The sequence below is a fragment of the Pseudopodoces humilis genome, chromosome 19, assembly GCF_049639895.1.
Source record: "Pseudopodoces humilis isolate 2021_Gansu_Grassland_sample_001 chromosome 19, ASM4963989v1, whole genome shotgun sequence".
Classification (NCBI taxonomy): Eukaryota; Metazoa; Chordata; class Aves; order Passeriformes; family Paridae; genus Pseudopodoces; species Pseudopodoces humilis.
Window position 1 is genome coordinate 7,150,249 of NC_142218.1, and position 14,520 is coordinate 7,164,768.

General features: G+C 44.8%; 1 protein-coding gene across 2 annotated transcripts in view; it reads left to right on the top strand.

Moving 5' to 3' along the window:
- The first annotated feature begins 312 nt into the window (after nt 1-312).
- CTNNBL1 (catenin beta like 1) overlaps nt 313-14,520 on the top strand; it is a 47,236-nt gene continuing 33,028 nt past the window's right edge. Inside the window, exons 1-4 of one of the 2 annotated variants that reach the window (XM_005524714.3) lie at nt 313-434; nt 7,765-7,953; nt 10,149-10,255; nt 11,117-11,256. In XM_005524714.3, the coding sequence (XP_005524771.1) occupies nt 405-434; nt 7,765-7,953; nt 10,149-10,255; nt 11,117-11,256 (466 nt within the window). In that variant the 5' untranslated portion in view covers nt 313-404. Of the gene's footprint in view, nt 435-6,044; nt 6,627-7,764; nt 7,954-10,148; nt 10,256-11,116; nt 11,257-14,520 lie in introns of those variants that run through there. The other variant, XM_014254231.2, reaches the window with a different exon arrangement.

A 14,520-nucleotide genomic window follows, 5' to 3' on the forward strand; every position in this document is an offset into this window, starting at 1 on the left:
GGGACCCCCGCTCCCCCCTTCGCCCGTGGAACCGCCTGCTCGGGCCAAGGAGGGTTCTCTCCTCACCGGGGGTGCGGTCTCGTCCTCTCCCTGCCCTATGGCACCGGGGGACAGGCGGGAGGTCCCCGAGCCCTGCCCTGGGACCCCCGAGCTGCGGGGCAGCCCCGCCGGGGCTCGCACCGTGGGGAGGGGGTCGCCCCGCTCCGCTCCCGTTCGCGACAGCCCCGCGCTGCTTTACGGTAGCGTGGCGCTTCCCGCCTCTCCCTTTCCGGCACGGCCCCCTCGCCTCGCTTTCCGGCAGTGTGGCATCTCGCCACCCGTCCTCCGCTGCCTGCCTTACGGCAGGTGTCGCGCGACCCCGCTTGTTTGCGACAGGTTCCCGGTGGCGGGGCCCGGTGGGTGCGATGGACGTGGGGGAGCTGCTCAGCTACCAGGTGAACTCGGGAGGTTGGGCCGTGCTGGGGGTGTCGCGGTCTCCTGCGCTCCGGCCACCGGCGCGGAGGTCCTCTCGTCTGTGGCCCCGCTGCTGCCTCAGGTCCGGTGCGGCCGCGGGCCTGGGGCGGCCGCCGTGTGGGGCCTGCCCGGCCGCACTCGGTGCGCTCACACGGGGTCTGGTTAAAGTGTCGCTGAATTCTGGGGGTCTCTCCCGCTCTTCGGAACAGCGGTGCCCGGTGGGACCCGGTCACCGGGAATTTTGCTGGTGTCGTTTCGGGCACAGATGGGCAGATTTGTGCCCGCCTCTGCCTGGAGCGAAGCCTGAGCTCGTTCCATAGCTGTTCTAGCATGTATTTTTCTCCCTATTTTATGACAAAACCCATTTAATTTCACGTGTAACAAAATATTTTTAAAAAGTTTTCCTTATAAGAAAGCTCCTTACTTCCTTTGCCCTGCGGTCATTGAGTGCTCGTTGTGTGCAGGTATCGAGTGCGTTGATTTACTGTCCCAGGAGCAGATTTCAGGTGTTCCCTGTGAAACAGGGAATACGGGTGTGAACTGCAATGACATTTTGATATTTTGGCTGGGATAGTGTTGGGCTTTACTTCAGTCCCCAGCCCGGCATGCAGCCATGGGGCTTCCTTGGATGAGGAAAACACCCTGAGACATTTTCAGGCGTGTGAGTGTGCCCAGGTCTGCTCCTGAGCTGAGGGCACAGAATTCCTTGGGGAGCTCAGTGCCATCCTGGTGTGCCTCATTCTGTGGGGCACAGAGGTGAAAGGAGTGTCTTGCTGTTCACCCCATGTTTGTGCTTTGAGAATCTGTTGTTTGGAGATGCTCAGGGAAAAAGTGAAAGTTGCTATGGGTTTGAGAAGTTTCTCAGGAGTTTTCCCAAGTGTCTGGGGCATGGCTGTGGGAGGAGTATGTCTTTGAGAGCTCCACTAGATTCCTCCTTGCTCTGTCTCAAACATCCATCCACATCCTGCTGCATTCAACAGCAGAGCCTTGCTGGTCTGAGACCTACTCCACTTCTGTATTTCTCTATCTTTTTAAAATGTGATTTTTCAACATCAAATTAGAATTTTCATTTCTTACATTCCTTTGATTCTTTTGCCTTCTCCACCCCATCTGGGGGTTAGCAGTGTCATCCCTTACATGTCTGGGATGCAGGTTAAGGCACAGAGAGGTTAACCTGAATGAACTTTGACATTTTTTTTAACCAAGTTCCAGTTTGGGGTTTTGTTAATTGGTTTTTCTCTTCCTCTCAAAATGTTAACACCCCAGGATTCCCTCCACTCTGGAGGGAAGTGTCCATCCACTTTGCTTTGCTCACTTGGATTTTGTACAGCTTTCCCTTGGATGAGCTTTCAACGCGGCAAGGGGGTGATTGCTTATGACAGCGGGGACTGTATTCTGTTGAGGTAAAGAAATGCTGCTTAGCTGCAGGGTATCGAAATTTTAATTTAATTTCTTGCTGCTGAAATTATTCTTAGCTGTGGGGGAAAAGCATTCTGCAGTTTTCAGCCAATTGCTGAAATAGTTCCTGAAGGATTTGTCCTGGCTCTTGCTCTCCTGGGCTCTCACCTGAATGCAGGTGGTTCTTGTGTCACTAGCTGAGGTGATGCTTTAGTGAGCATTGGAAGTCAGTGGTGCTGAATTCAGACCTCCAGAACTGGGTACAATGATGAGTACAGGTGAAAAAAGTGGAGGAGCAGAAGGCAGGTAAATAGCTCTGGTTCTGAGAAAATGAGCATCCCTTTTGTGAGGGCATTTTTGGCTGAGAGGTGGGGAAAATTAGTTAGAAATAGCAGATTTCACTGCCTCCCATCCTGTGGGTCAAGCTCTGCCTTTGGAGAGGGTGGCCTGAAGAAGATAGCCAGGGGAGGGTGGCTTGGGAGCTCACCCAGCAGCTCCTGGCCCACTCCAGCCCTGGATTTTGAAGCTTCCATGCTCTGGGCTGAGCTTGGGCTGATGCAAGGTCTCCTTGGTTGTCCTTGTTGCAGGGATGGTACTGGCTGTCAGGTAGGTGGTGTGGTGCCTTAGCTCTCTGATTTTAATCTCTTGCTGCAAATGAGTTGGTCTTCTCAACCTCCCTCAGCACAACCCAAAATAATTGCTTTCCTCTTACACTGTTTTGAATTTTCTCCTCTAAATGTGTAATCTGTGCCCTTGCTTCAGCAAGAAGATGTTCTCCCTCGGAGCCAAACTTGGCGTGGAAGACTGCAGGCACCATGCCACCAATTCAGCACCAAGTGTCTGCCAGAACAGGAAAAGAAACCTCTTGCAACAAAAAATACAATTAAACAGCACCTGGCCGTTTATACAAAGCTCAGGAATCCATAAACTTTACGTGTTGCTGCAAAACAGTTGCAGATGGTCTAAAGTGATGATTAAATATTGCTGCTGTTTGCCCAGATCCTCTGTGTTTGGTTTCTGATTACAGAGGGTAATTAAGAGGACAAAGCCAACTCTGGGGCTATTCAGAGTCCTCTTTCAGTTGTCTTGGGAGGGAATAAGGGAGATTATTTGAATTCTCATTAAAGGCAGATTTCATCACTGTGAGTGATCATTACAAACTGCTAATTTTTTGATGGAATGTCAGTAAAATCAAATAGCAGAAGAAGCAATAACTAACGGGGTGAGATCTGACTTCACTGCGCTGGGCGATCTTCCCTTTGTCTGTCAGGGTTGAGTGTGGTGCGTATGGGGATGGATCTCCGTGTGTCCATGGGGGCACAGCATAATTTCTGCTGCTGGGACAGATAATTTGCTGTGAGTTTGCAAAGTAATGGATGCATCTGATGGTAGGGGCAGCTCAGCTGAGCTGCTTGTTGACTACTTACAACATTATCACCCTAGGAGCTCCGAGCCGACATTGGCTCAGCTGTCTGCCTCATCCTTGGCTGTGCTCCTGGGAGTACAGTCCCACGCTGTCAGAGCTGTCTTGGTGCTCTCACAATGTGGCAGGTGAATCTCTAGTTTACTTCCCAATGCATTTGGGAATGTCTTTGACCACCAAACCAGAAGGTGTCAAGAAATATCCCCGTCCTGCACCTCCCTGATGTGCTTCTTGGCTGGTTAACAAGGGACAGCACAGGGGTTCATTCCTTCTGGAATTAATAATCCATATCCATGTGGGTACAGTGTGCACCTGCCATTGCATTTGCCTCAGTTTGTGTGATTTTGGAGTTTTTGGGTCTCTCAGATTTCTGATTTTCCTGGGGTATCAGTTCCAGTTTTTAGTGCTCAGATCCTGCACCATTTAGAAGTGCTGTGTTCACGCCTCAGGAAGAAAAATCATGGAAAAGTGAGATTGATAGTAGCCTGGTTTATCAAAAACATTTGAAACAAAATTTGGAAGTCATTGAAGATTCCTCTGGAGATTAGGATCCCAAACTGACATCTGCTGTGCTGCTTTCTGAGTGGCTCTTTGGAGCAGGCTGGGAGGTGGGCACAGAAGAAGCTGCATCATTTATGAAGATTTATTTCAGATTTCATTAACAAAAAAATTCTGATCCCCACAGTAACGAGGTTACTTACAAAACAGATACGTCAGTAATATGAAACTCCTGAGTATTTCTTGAGTAATATGAAACTACTGAGATCCTTCTAAACCTTCCTCATGTTTAGCAAAGGCTGAAGCAATCAGGATTCTGAGAAATGTGTGTTCTGATTTTGTGGGGTACTTAACCCTGATATTAATGTGCAATCAGTGCTCCGAAGAAGCCCAGGGGTGCTGGCAGATTATTGTGCTTTGATTTAGGACATTGTTTCCCTGTCCCTCGTGGTACACGTGTCGTGCTGCTCCTGCTGCCCATGCTGAGGGCAGGCTTGGCCTTACCTGGCTGTGCATAGACCAGGAGCTGTGTCAGGTGTGTCTGGGGAAAATACCCAAAGGCTGGGCCCCAGGGAGTGTCAGCTCAGGGTATGTCAGCTAACAGACACAACCAGTACAGGAGGACTGCAAGAGAAAGGGAAAGATAATTCTCCCCTTCCCAATTACCAGCTTCTGTTTACTTTATCATATTTTATAAACAGTAGCTTTTTTTAAACCCTTTTGTATTCATTGGTTTTTGTGTGGTGCTATCAGTGTTAGATTTAAATGAGAATGCCTACTGAATAAATTACTGTGAATGCCCTGCATTCAACAGGAACAGAATTAGGCTTAGCTAACAAAACAATTGAAAAATGCTCTTCTTGTGCATTTTCTAATGAATTCCAACTTCTTGCCAGATTCACCTTAGCACAACTAAGTAAAAAAAAAACCACATTTTGTTTATCAAATGATTAACTTTCTCTTTGCTACCAGAAAGACAGAATTTGTGCAGATGTCTGTGAAGCTGTGGAATTGGTTAAATAAATGTGTTTGGACACAATCTGTGTGTTTGCTGAGCGAAATGCACCAGGCTCGGTGCAGCAACCTATTGGCTTAATTCTTGCTGGTTGGTAACAGTCCTTTGCAAAACACAAATGCAAACCCAAGATGAAAATCAATGAACAGAAACTAATGCCTGCCTTAAATCAGTTGTTCATGACTGTGCATCTCTTGTGGAATGAGCAGGACCCAGGTGTTCCGCTCGGGCCATGGTTTCCTGGCTTTAATAAGTGCTGGTTGGGAACGGCAGTGTTCTTAGCAAGGTTTTGCATATCATCAATAAGGAGAAGCAAAGCCTTAATGCCTGCTTAATAGCGTTTGCCCGGAATTCAATTACTGCCTATTGCCAGGCTGCTGGCAGCGTTAATGATCGCACGCGGGGCACTTCCATGATTTATCATAATGATTCTGGTATGTGTTAGAGACGCCTCTCCCAGCAATGCATAAATACAAAAAAAGGGTAAAATAATTGAGATGGAAACAAGGGTGTAAATTGTGATATTGAGGATTGTGTACTCAGAGGAAATGGGGAGAGGTTAATGATGGAGTTTTAATTTAGGTTTTGTTCTGGGATGTAGTCCCTTCCCATGGCACATTACTTTGCAGCTGACAGACCCCCAGCTTCCTTAGCCTCTAATTGCACCTCAGGGTTGCCAGGGGCTTTGGTCCTTTTTAATGTTTAGAAATAAGAGTGAGGAATGAGATTCCAATTCCAAATTAGGAACATCCATAGCAAATCTTGTTGAGATTTCGATGTAAATTTTGGGATTTATGTCACTAATTGCTGTTTCTGTGTTTGTGACATTAATCTGTCAAAGGTGGTTTAGGATGAGTAGGGTATTACCAAGGAGTGAATGGAAGGACATAGGAAGGGCAGTGCTCTTTGTGACATCAAGGACATTGAGAGAGGAGTATGGATTTACTGAAGATTTTCCTTGGATGATGTAATTTAGAACAGCACCTTTTCCTTATTTTTATGGGGTTGCTGGTTGCACAGGGAGTGTTTGAATTATTAGTTGTTGTCAACAACACATTTGTTTCCAAACGGATCTATGTTAAATTATATTTTAATGTACCTAGAAGATAAGTAATAGGAATCTGCTTAAAAAAAAAAACCCAATCCACAAAACCCTCCAAGCAAATAAATTTTTCATTTCACAGAATCTCTGGGTATGCTTCCACGTCATGGCTATTGAATTATGAGCTGAGTAACTGCTTTAAAGGTGCATGGAGGCACTTTAGAAGGGTTTTAAGTCAGGAATGTACCATCCTTAATGGAAATGGCAGGGAAGATATAGGGAGAAAGGAGACAGATAACAGAGCTTGAACAGGTCTGCCTGGGAGCGAACAGATACAGCTCTGATTTGTGCTAATGTGTTGTCTGGGAAACTTGATTCTGCATCTTCTCTAAAGTGGTGACAAGGTGGTAACCCTGAAAACAAGGTGATCCTAGCCAGCCTGCTGTCTCGCCAGCTTCTTAACTATAATTAACTCCTCATGTGCTTTTTGGGGCTGAGTGGGGGGGACTTTTATTTTTTTACATCTCCTGAAAGCAGCATTTTCTCCAGAGCATCTTGTCATTGGTACTAGGCTGTGCCAGTGGTGCAGCTCGTGGCAGAACTGGAACCACAGCTGGATTCCCTTATGAGCCTGCAAGATTTATTACCCTCTGCAACCCACAAGTTCCTAACCTGCCAGGGAGCTGGAAATTCCCGTCTTGATGCTCACACTAGTGCCAGACCTGGTGGGAGAATGGCACTGTCACTTATTTCTTCTGCACCTTTCTTTGGATCAAGCAGAAGGATCCCAGTCTCAGGTAAAAGCAGGACCTGTGTTCATCTAAGCCTGATGTGACTTTTGCCATTTTAGACAAAGGGTCCCACAGAGCAGAAGAGTAGGGGCTGCCTGCCAGGTGGTGTTTTATAAATTAAGATGGACACATGTTAGACCTAATGAGGTTACAAAATCACCTACCAGGTGATTTGAGCAGTAATGTAAAGTAAAAGTATTTTTGTTATTATTTTATTATTCTTGATACATGCACTCCTTTTAAATAGCAAAGAATTAACTTTGTTTTGCTATAGTTATAGAGCATGGAGTACTCTTGTTTCAGCTTGGTCGTCCTTCAAAAATGTGAGAGACCAAATTTAATGTCCTTGTAGTTTTTGAGGGGAAAGTTTTTCCTTCTGTTGCAAATGCTTTTATCCCTTTCTGCCTGAATGCAAACATGGGATTAGGATTAATGGATTTCTTGTCCTTGGCAAATTACCTTTAATTTTGACAATCAACTAGAAATAGTGGAATGAAATAGTAGGTTGTTCCAAGCAAACCATGATGGTTTGGGCTCTGTTTAATCCAGTGTCAAGCCCCTGCAGCAAGCTGCAGTCCTCCTTGTCCTGCCTACACTGAGTTGGGCTGATTCTGCTTTTACTTGTCAGCAAACTTCAGACAGGAAGATGGGGGTGAAATGAGATGAACACAGGAATTCAATATAATCATGTATACATTGCGGGTAAAAAATTATCTTTCCCTGCTGTCTGCTGAGCATATCAGTCTGCTGGCTGTGAAATGTGGGGTTGTCTCAGCTGAGTCAGCAGGTTGGGGTTCCTTGATGAGTAGCTGTGCCCCACTGAGCAGGGCTGTTCAGCCACTCCTTGTCTGTGCACTCCTTGTCCTTGCTGTCTATGAAGATATTTCCCCGTGAATTGTGTTCATAGATCAAAGAAGGTAGGATGTTGACACAGCTCTTGGCAGAGGCATTCATCCACTCATGTGATGTTCCACTTCACTAAATTAATTTCCTTTCCAGTTTTCAGAGTTGTTAAGTGTCGTGTAAGCAAATCTTTTAAACAACTTGTAAGAATTTCTTTGGTATGGCTTGGAATATTGGTATTCTGGTTTGCAAGGGTCACAAAACACTTGTATTCATTCACCTTTTATTTCTCTGACTTCAGCCTAACAGAGGGACAAAAAGACCCCGCGATGAAGAGGAAGAGGAAATCAAAGCACGTCGGAAACAAGCCAGTGCCCGGGAGCATGGTCGTCATAGGGAAGAGGAGTCTGCTGCCCTGGAGGAAACTGATGATGAGAAGAAGAAACTCCTTCAGATAATTGAGAGGGATGGAGAAGAGGAAGACGAGGAAGTAAGTCCTCTGGGAAAGGAGAGGCAGTGGAAATAACCAAACACCAAACCCCTTCTCTGTGATTTCCATTTCTTACCATGTAGGTGGTGAGACTTAACGTGATCTTCCTGTGCTTGTACGGCTTCAGTTTGTGGGTTTGCTTTCCTGCCCTGCAGGGTGTTCATTAATTTCATATTTCTCAAATTTATCAGCTGAAGATTCAAATCGGGGGCAAAAGCGAGAGGGCTTTCAAGTCTGATCTCTGTTTGGTCTGAGAATACCCAAATCACATTCTAAAGTATAATTTTAGGAAACAGTTTCTGTGTTCTAACCAGTTTCCTGACGATTGTTCTCATCAGTACCCCCAACCATGCAGCTTCTCCCCCTCTTTGTAGCTGTGCAGCAGCAGCAAATAAACAAACATTCTTCTGTACAAGAAAGGTCTTGGGTCAGAGGAGGGGGGTGGCAGCTGTCAAGGGTAAATGATTTCAAGCCTTGGAGACAGAAATCCAATGCTGCATTGGCCTTTCTGCCAAGGGCCAGGGAAAAGATCACTTTATAAATGTGACACATGGATTGGTATAAATCTAGAAGATACTTGCTTCCTGCTGCCCATGTCCTGTTTGATAAAAAAACCAAGTGATGTTCACCACTACAGAATCATGTAGCTTTGTAAAATATCATTGTCCTTTGTATACAGCATTGCCAACATCCGTCTTTGAGAATCTGCCTCGTGTTTTTGATGTTGAGCTATTGCCATGACAGTTGTGGCTGATAGCAGAGGAAGATAATGCAGGATTTCTGTAGCATTTCAGCTCCAGGGAGGATGGATCGAGAGAAGAATCCTCCTGACTGGCTAGAGTCTTACGGATTCCTGCAGTGTGCCAGTCCCTCATCTTTGTCAAGTGGAGTCCTCCCAGCCAGACATTTTAAAAGCTGAAAGTCCAGTCTTTCTTTAGAACTCAAATATCTTGTTTATTACTTTGGACTGCAGTTAATATAAGTGCCATTAAAATGTGCTTTGTCCCAGTAAATTTGATGGGAAGAAGCTAATCTGTAGGACACTGCAATACTGAATGCAAATTCAATACAAGATATAAAGCAGATCCTAATGGAGACATTGTGGTGATATGTGTTAGAGGAAGCAAAGAATCAAAGGGAACACAGAGCAAAACGGTGTCAGCATGTGTGGGTTGAAATCCCACTGCAAGAAGAATGTGCTTTGGGCACTGTAGTATTGATTGGCTGAATGGGGTGGTGACATGAGTGGGATGGCAATGAGACAGGATGGGCAAAGGAACGAAGGAAATCCAATAATAACTGAAGGCTGGGGCTGGTGTTGTTACTGTAATGGAGTTTGCTGAAGAAATGGAGGTTTTCTCTCTCATACCAGATTGCTGCTTAGAGTCACTGACCAAAGAATCTGCAACACCAGCAGCACCTCTTGACTTAATACTGAGCAGGGGACACGGACAAAACTTGGCTTAAGATGGGAGGGTGTCTGTTTTTTGTTTTGAGAGCTTCTCCTAAATAGTGGTTGTAAAACAGTCAAACAGAGGAGAGGGAAGAGGTTACACAGAGAAATCTATATCATCAATTTTTTAATAAAAGAAGTGCATTAAAATCATAAACTAAGGAAAATGTTTGTAGGTGTTAGGGAGGCAGCTGAGGTTGCATTGCTGCTCTACAGTAAATATACAACTCCAGCTGAGAAACACCTTCAGAGCATTTACAAAATAAAGAGAAAATACTAGACTGGAATATTGATTTATTTCTTTCTTTAGGAAAAGGCTTTAAGATAGCAGTGAAAGCTTATCCAAGTGAGGAAAATGCGGAAGAACATAAATTCAGGGCAGTTAAATGTAGACTTACAAAAAGCAATAGCACAAGGGACTTCTGCAGAGAAGCTCTTCGTGGGTAGAGGCTGTGAGTGCAGGGTTGCTCTATGTCAGAAGCAAAAAAGCATCAATATGTACTGGTGGTGCTATATAATAGCACCATATATAATAACAGTTATAACAGGTGTAAAAGAGCAGCTCGAGGTCTGAGCTGGAGTGGGTAGTGATGGTGTGTGAGGTGTTTGGCAGCTCTCTGCAGTGAGATTCCAGAGCTGGCTGGAATTCCGAGGGCCCTGGGCCTGGCTGCAATCCCACCACATTGCTGGTATTTCTCCAGCCATCCAAAGCTCACTTTTCTGCCTTTTCTGATTTGGTCAGGAGGAACCTTTGGATGAAAGTTCAGTGAAGAAGATGATTCTTACCTTTGAGAAGAGATCCTACAAAAACCAGGAGCTGAGGATCAAGTTTCCTGATAATCCAGAGAAGTAAGACTATGCTTAACTTTTTTTCCTTTGATTTTAGGTGTAAGCCTAAATCAATTGCTGGAATATAGAGGTGTTTTCAGTTACATAAGGCTTATGTAACACCAGTTATTGCCTTGTAGTTCTTCTAAATATTATTTGAAACTGACTTTGTTAATTAAAAATGGCTTTGTTGAGACTCTGGTGGGGCCCATATATGGCTGGCAGCACAAAAACCATCATAAGCAATAATTAAAGGTTTCATCTCATCATTTGTTGTGAAGGTATGTGCTTGCATACCAGCCAGAGGTCTGTGTGGGGAGGAAATAATTTTGTGTTACTCAGTGCTGTGGTGAGCAGAATGGCTGGATGGGTGCAGAAAGCCAGATGTGGTGTTCATGCTCTAGAAGCCTCTTCCTCCCTTCAAGGTGTTCTGTTATTCACATTAAAGGGATTTCTTCCTACACTTCAATACCATTATTTTTTGTCTAGTTTGCTGTCCTTTCCCTTACCCAGATAATTTTTATGGACCTCATTCAACCCACATACTAATATGTGCTAGCTAGGGAAGGTGCAGTGCTCTGCAGAATTTATTTTATAAGCAGGTTTTTTCATGTGTGGCTGCAGCATCTTGATTTTAGTTTTTTCTTGAAATTCTAGAACTGAATTACAGAATTGGAACAAATCTGATTATTTACTCTATGTAAGTTATACAGTAAAAATGTTTATGCTGCTGCAGGATTAAACTTCAAGGGGCCGGTGTAGAACAGGGAGGATAGAAATGCCAGTGCCATGTGCACCTGGGGTGACAAGTCCTACCTGGTGTCTCCTGGAAGGTAGTGGTCTCTTCTCGCCTTTTTATTACCCTTTTTTGTCTTGCCTCAGGTTTATGGAGTCGGAACTGGATTTAAATGACATCATTCAGGAAATGCATGTGATCGCGACGATGCCCGGCCTGTATCACCTGCTGGTGGAGCTGAATGCTGTGCAGTCTCTGCTTGGGCTGCTGGGACATGACAATACAGATATCCTTCAGCTGTTAAAGCAGCTCTCATGGGAGAGGCTTTCTACTGACTTTTCTGTAATCTCTCATATCCTCTTTCCCAGGCTCCTGTAGACATTTTTCTCCTCTTCCCACCACACTGAATTTATGTGTTGTTTTTTTTGTTTTTTCCCAAGGAAAGCCCTCTTTGTTCAAGTAATATTGATTCTGAATTTTTTTCAGTGTTGTTATTTTCCTTTCTTGTTTTATGACCCTTTCATCTAGTTTTGTGTGGCAGTATTAGAGTGTGAGCAGATGAGCAGCAGAGGAGAAGTGAAGGCCTGGGCTTAGCCACGATAATCTCAGACTCTGCAAACTTTGTTTTACCCCTTCTTGCTGAGCTGAGCTGTCAGTCTGTCAGCTGTTGGTCATGGATTAGCTCACCACAGGCTTCACTTTAGTTTGTAAATGTGCCCTCTTCATGTGCCCATACCTTTAGTTTGGTGTGCACAGAGCTCAAGGCTATGGGTGGCCCCTCTGGTTAAGTATGTATCCAGAGACAATTCCATTTCCATGCTCAGTGGGGTCCAGTGTCACTGACCCTGATCCCTCTGTACACCTGTACACCTGGTTCTTGTACCTCTGAACCTTTGAGGGCATCTGAGAAAGAGTTTCCCATTTAGGTAATGTTGATCAAAAACAGTGCCATTTTTTGAGTATCCTGGTGCCTTGATGCTTAGCTGTCAGCTGGGAACTGGCACTATGCCCAGCTCCGCACTGTGCAGCCTGTAAAAGCAGACCTCGGCCCGCTTTGCTTGTAAAATATTCTACAGCAGATTAATTTGAAAATTTGTTACATGACTTAGGAGATTGTGTGTCTGTGTCCTGAAAATATCAGTGAGTGGAGAGAGCAGTGAAGCCCCATGGAAAGGGCACTGGGTGTCGACTTGGGACTCAGGCAGTCCTTTTTCCATTTTTATTGATCCATGGCCTTAGGAAGGTAATTTATTCTTTGCTTCTTTATGTATAAAGCAGGAGATAACGCTTACCAGCTTTCCTGAGGTGTTTTGGAATATACAATGTGAAAAGGCCTGTTAGTGCTGCATATTGTAGTCTGATGCACAGATCTTGGTTTTCTTTTTTAGCACTTTTCTTTATAGCACCTTCTATTGAGAATTCATAATTCATTCTTTCTAAATGGGTGCAGTGATCAGAAGCTAAAACCAAAACATAAATATTTTATTGCATGCCAATTCATATTAGAGAGCACTGCTTATGTGTTTGGGTATTTTGACTTGCATCGGGTAGAACCTTGATGTGGTGAATGCTGTTCCCTGCAAAACAGTAAAGCCCACAGCTTCCCTTATCCAAGATCTGCGAGGAAATGGCTCTCAAATAACTGTTAACAATTCATGTTGTACAGGGAGAAGCTCCTCCCATGCAAATCCAATTTCGTGGTTACTGTAGTTTAATTATTTATTTTATACCAGACACCACAGACTTGTTTGTACTGTGCTCTTTTATACTGAATTTCTCATTCATAGGGAAAAAAGGAACAGTGGGAATATTGACTGGGATAGCAGAGCTATTTTCCAGACGAAGTGCGCCGGGGTACAGCTTGCTTTGTCCTGTCAGCCATGGAAAGCTTTGTGTTGGGGTCACTGCTGCTGTCAAAGACTTGTCAGAGTTTCCACAGTGAACTCTTTTTATTTGGTTTGCAACTTGCCTGTCAGTGAGTTTACGGGTAGGAATTTGGCCTGAGAACTGCAGTTTTGGGAAAAGTATATTTCTTGTTATAAAACTGCTGAAGTGTTTTGAGCTCCATTGGAAGCAGAGACTGCTGCTGCTCACATACAGGGTAGAAGCACTATTAAAGTGAAGCATCTAGACATAAAACTGAATTAATACAGCTCAGGTTTTCTAATGATATTTTGTTAAAACAAATGGGAAAATATTTTTTAAAATGAGTTCTTCAAGGAGAGAACTAAACAAATGGCTCTTCAGATGTGATTTAAATGTGGTGTCTTGAGGGACTAAATGCAAGGAGACAAAAGCAATGTCCAGGGGGAACAAATAATCTGCTGAATGATTCATACAGTTTTACACAAAACATGTGAATGAAAGATGATCACCAACAAGATTTTATTAATGAAAGACATGAATGCTTCAAGCGAGGCTTTGCTTTACCGTCTCCTAAATTTTATAGGACAGCTGATACTCTCAGTGCAAGCCTCAGCAGAAGCTTCCCAGACAGGAATGCTCTGCATGATGAACTCTGCTGAGTTCTTTGCTGTGCACTCTCAAAAGAACCTGGTTCAGTTATCTTTTGTAGCACCCCGGAGACAGCAGAAATCTTCAGCTGATTCCTCCCTGAGCTTTCTCTGCCACAAGCTGATGAAATGCCATTCCCTCAATTTGTCTTTTTCCATTATGTATTAACCCCCAGACCACCTTAGTGGTCCTCTGCCTTCCCAAGCCCAGTATGTCAAGGTCTCTCTTTTATTGCAAGTTGCCCTGTGACTGCCAAAGAGAAGACAAGAATTCCTTCTGTTGACTTGCTGGTTTTGCTCTTGCTGGTGCAGTGCAGTGTGTGATTTGCCTTTGTCACTGCAGTGGCACTCTGCTGAGGTGACACTTGGCTGAAGTGACACCCTGGTGACTTGCCTGCAGCTTGTCCAGCAGAAGGTCCAGGCTTTCTCTTGCAGAGCTCACCTCTCCAGCCAGCCCCAGCACATGGCTGAACTTCACTAGGAAAAGACAGATGAAAATACTTTTCCTGTTGCTGCTTGTGTGTCTGAGCAAATGCACAAATAGGAGACCTGGGAGCCGGTTTGTCAGCCTGGGCACTTGAGAGAGATCCATCACAGAGTGGTTATTTAGGACATGCAGAAAACCACGTCTCTTGCTCTGCCCCTGGGACGCAGGCAGGATTGATCAGTGTGTCTGAGAGAATAGGGAAGTGGGTCTAATGAGCTGGAATACGTCTTGTCGTACAAGGGAGCTGTGCAGCAGGCAGGGGAGCTGTGTGTTATGCAGCCCAGAGTTAATGAGTGAAAATTAGGCTGGCAGAAGCTCTGCTGTTCCTGTGAGGGCTGCCGTTTGAGGAGTGTGCTGCCCTAATTGGGCTGGGCAGAGTGGGGTGATGCTCCTGCTGCCGGCGGTGCCCTCGTTAGGGGTGTGTGTATCAGGTTAGCAGGGCTATCACTGAGAGCAGAATACCCAAATCACATTATTATAACTCATTTCTCTTTGCTTGTGTTTAGTCTTGACAATGTAAAACGGTGCCTCGTTAGACCAACTCCAGCAT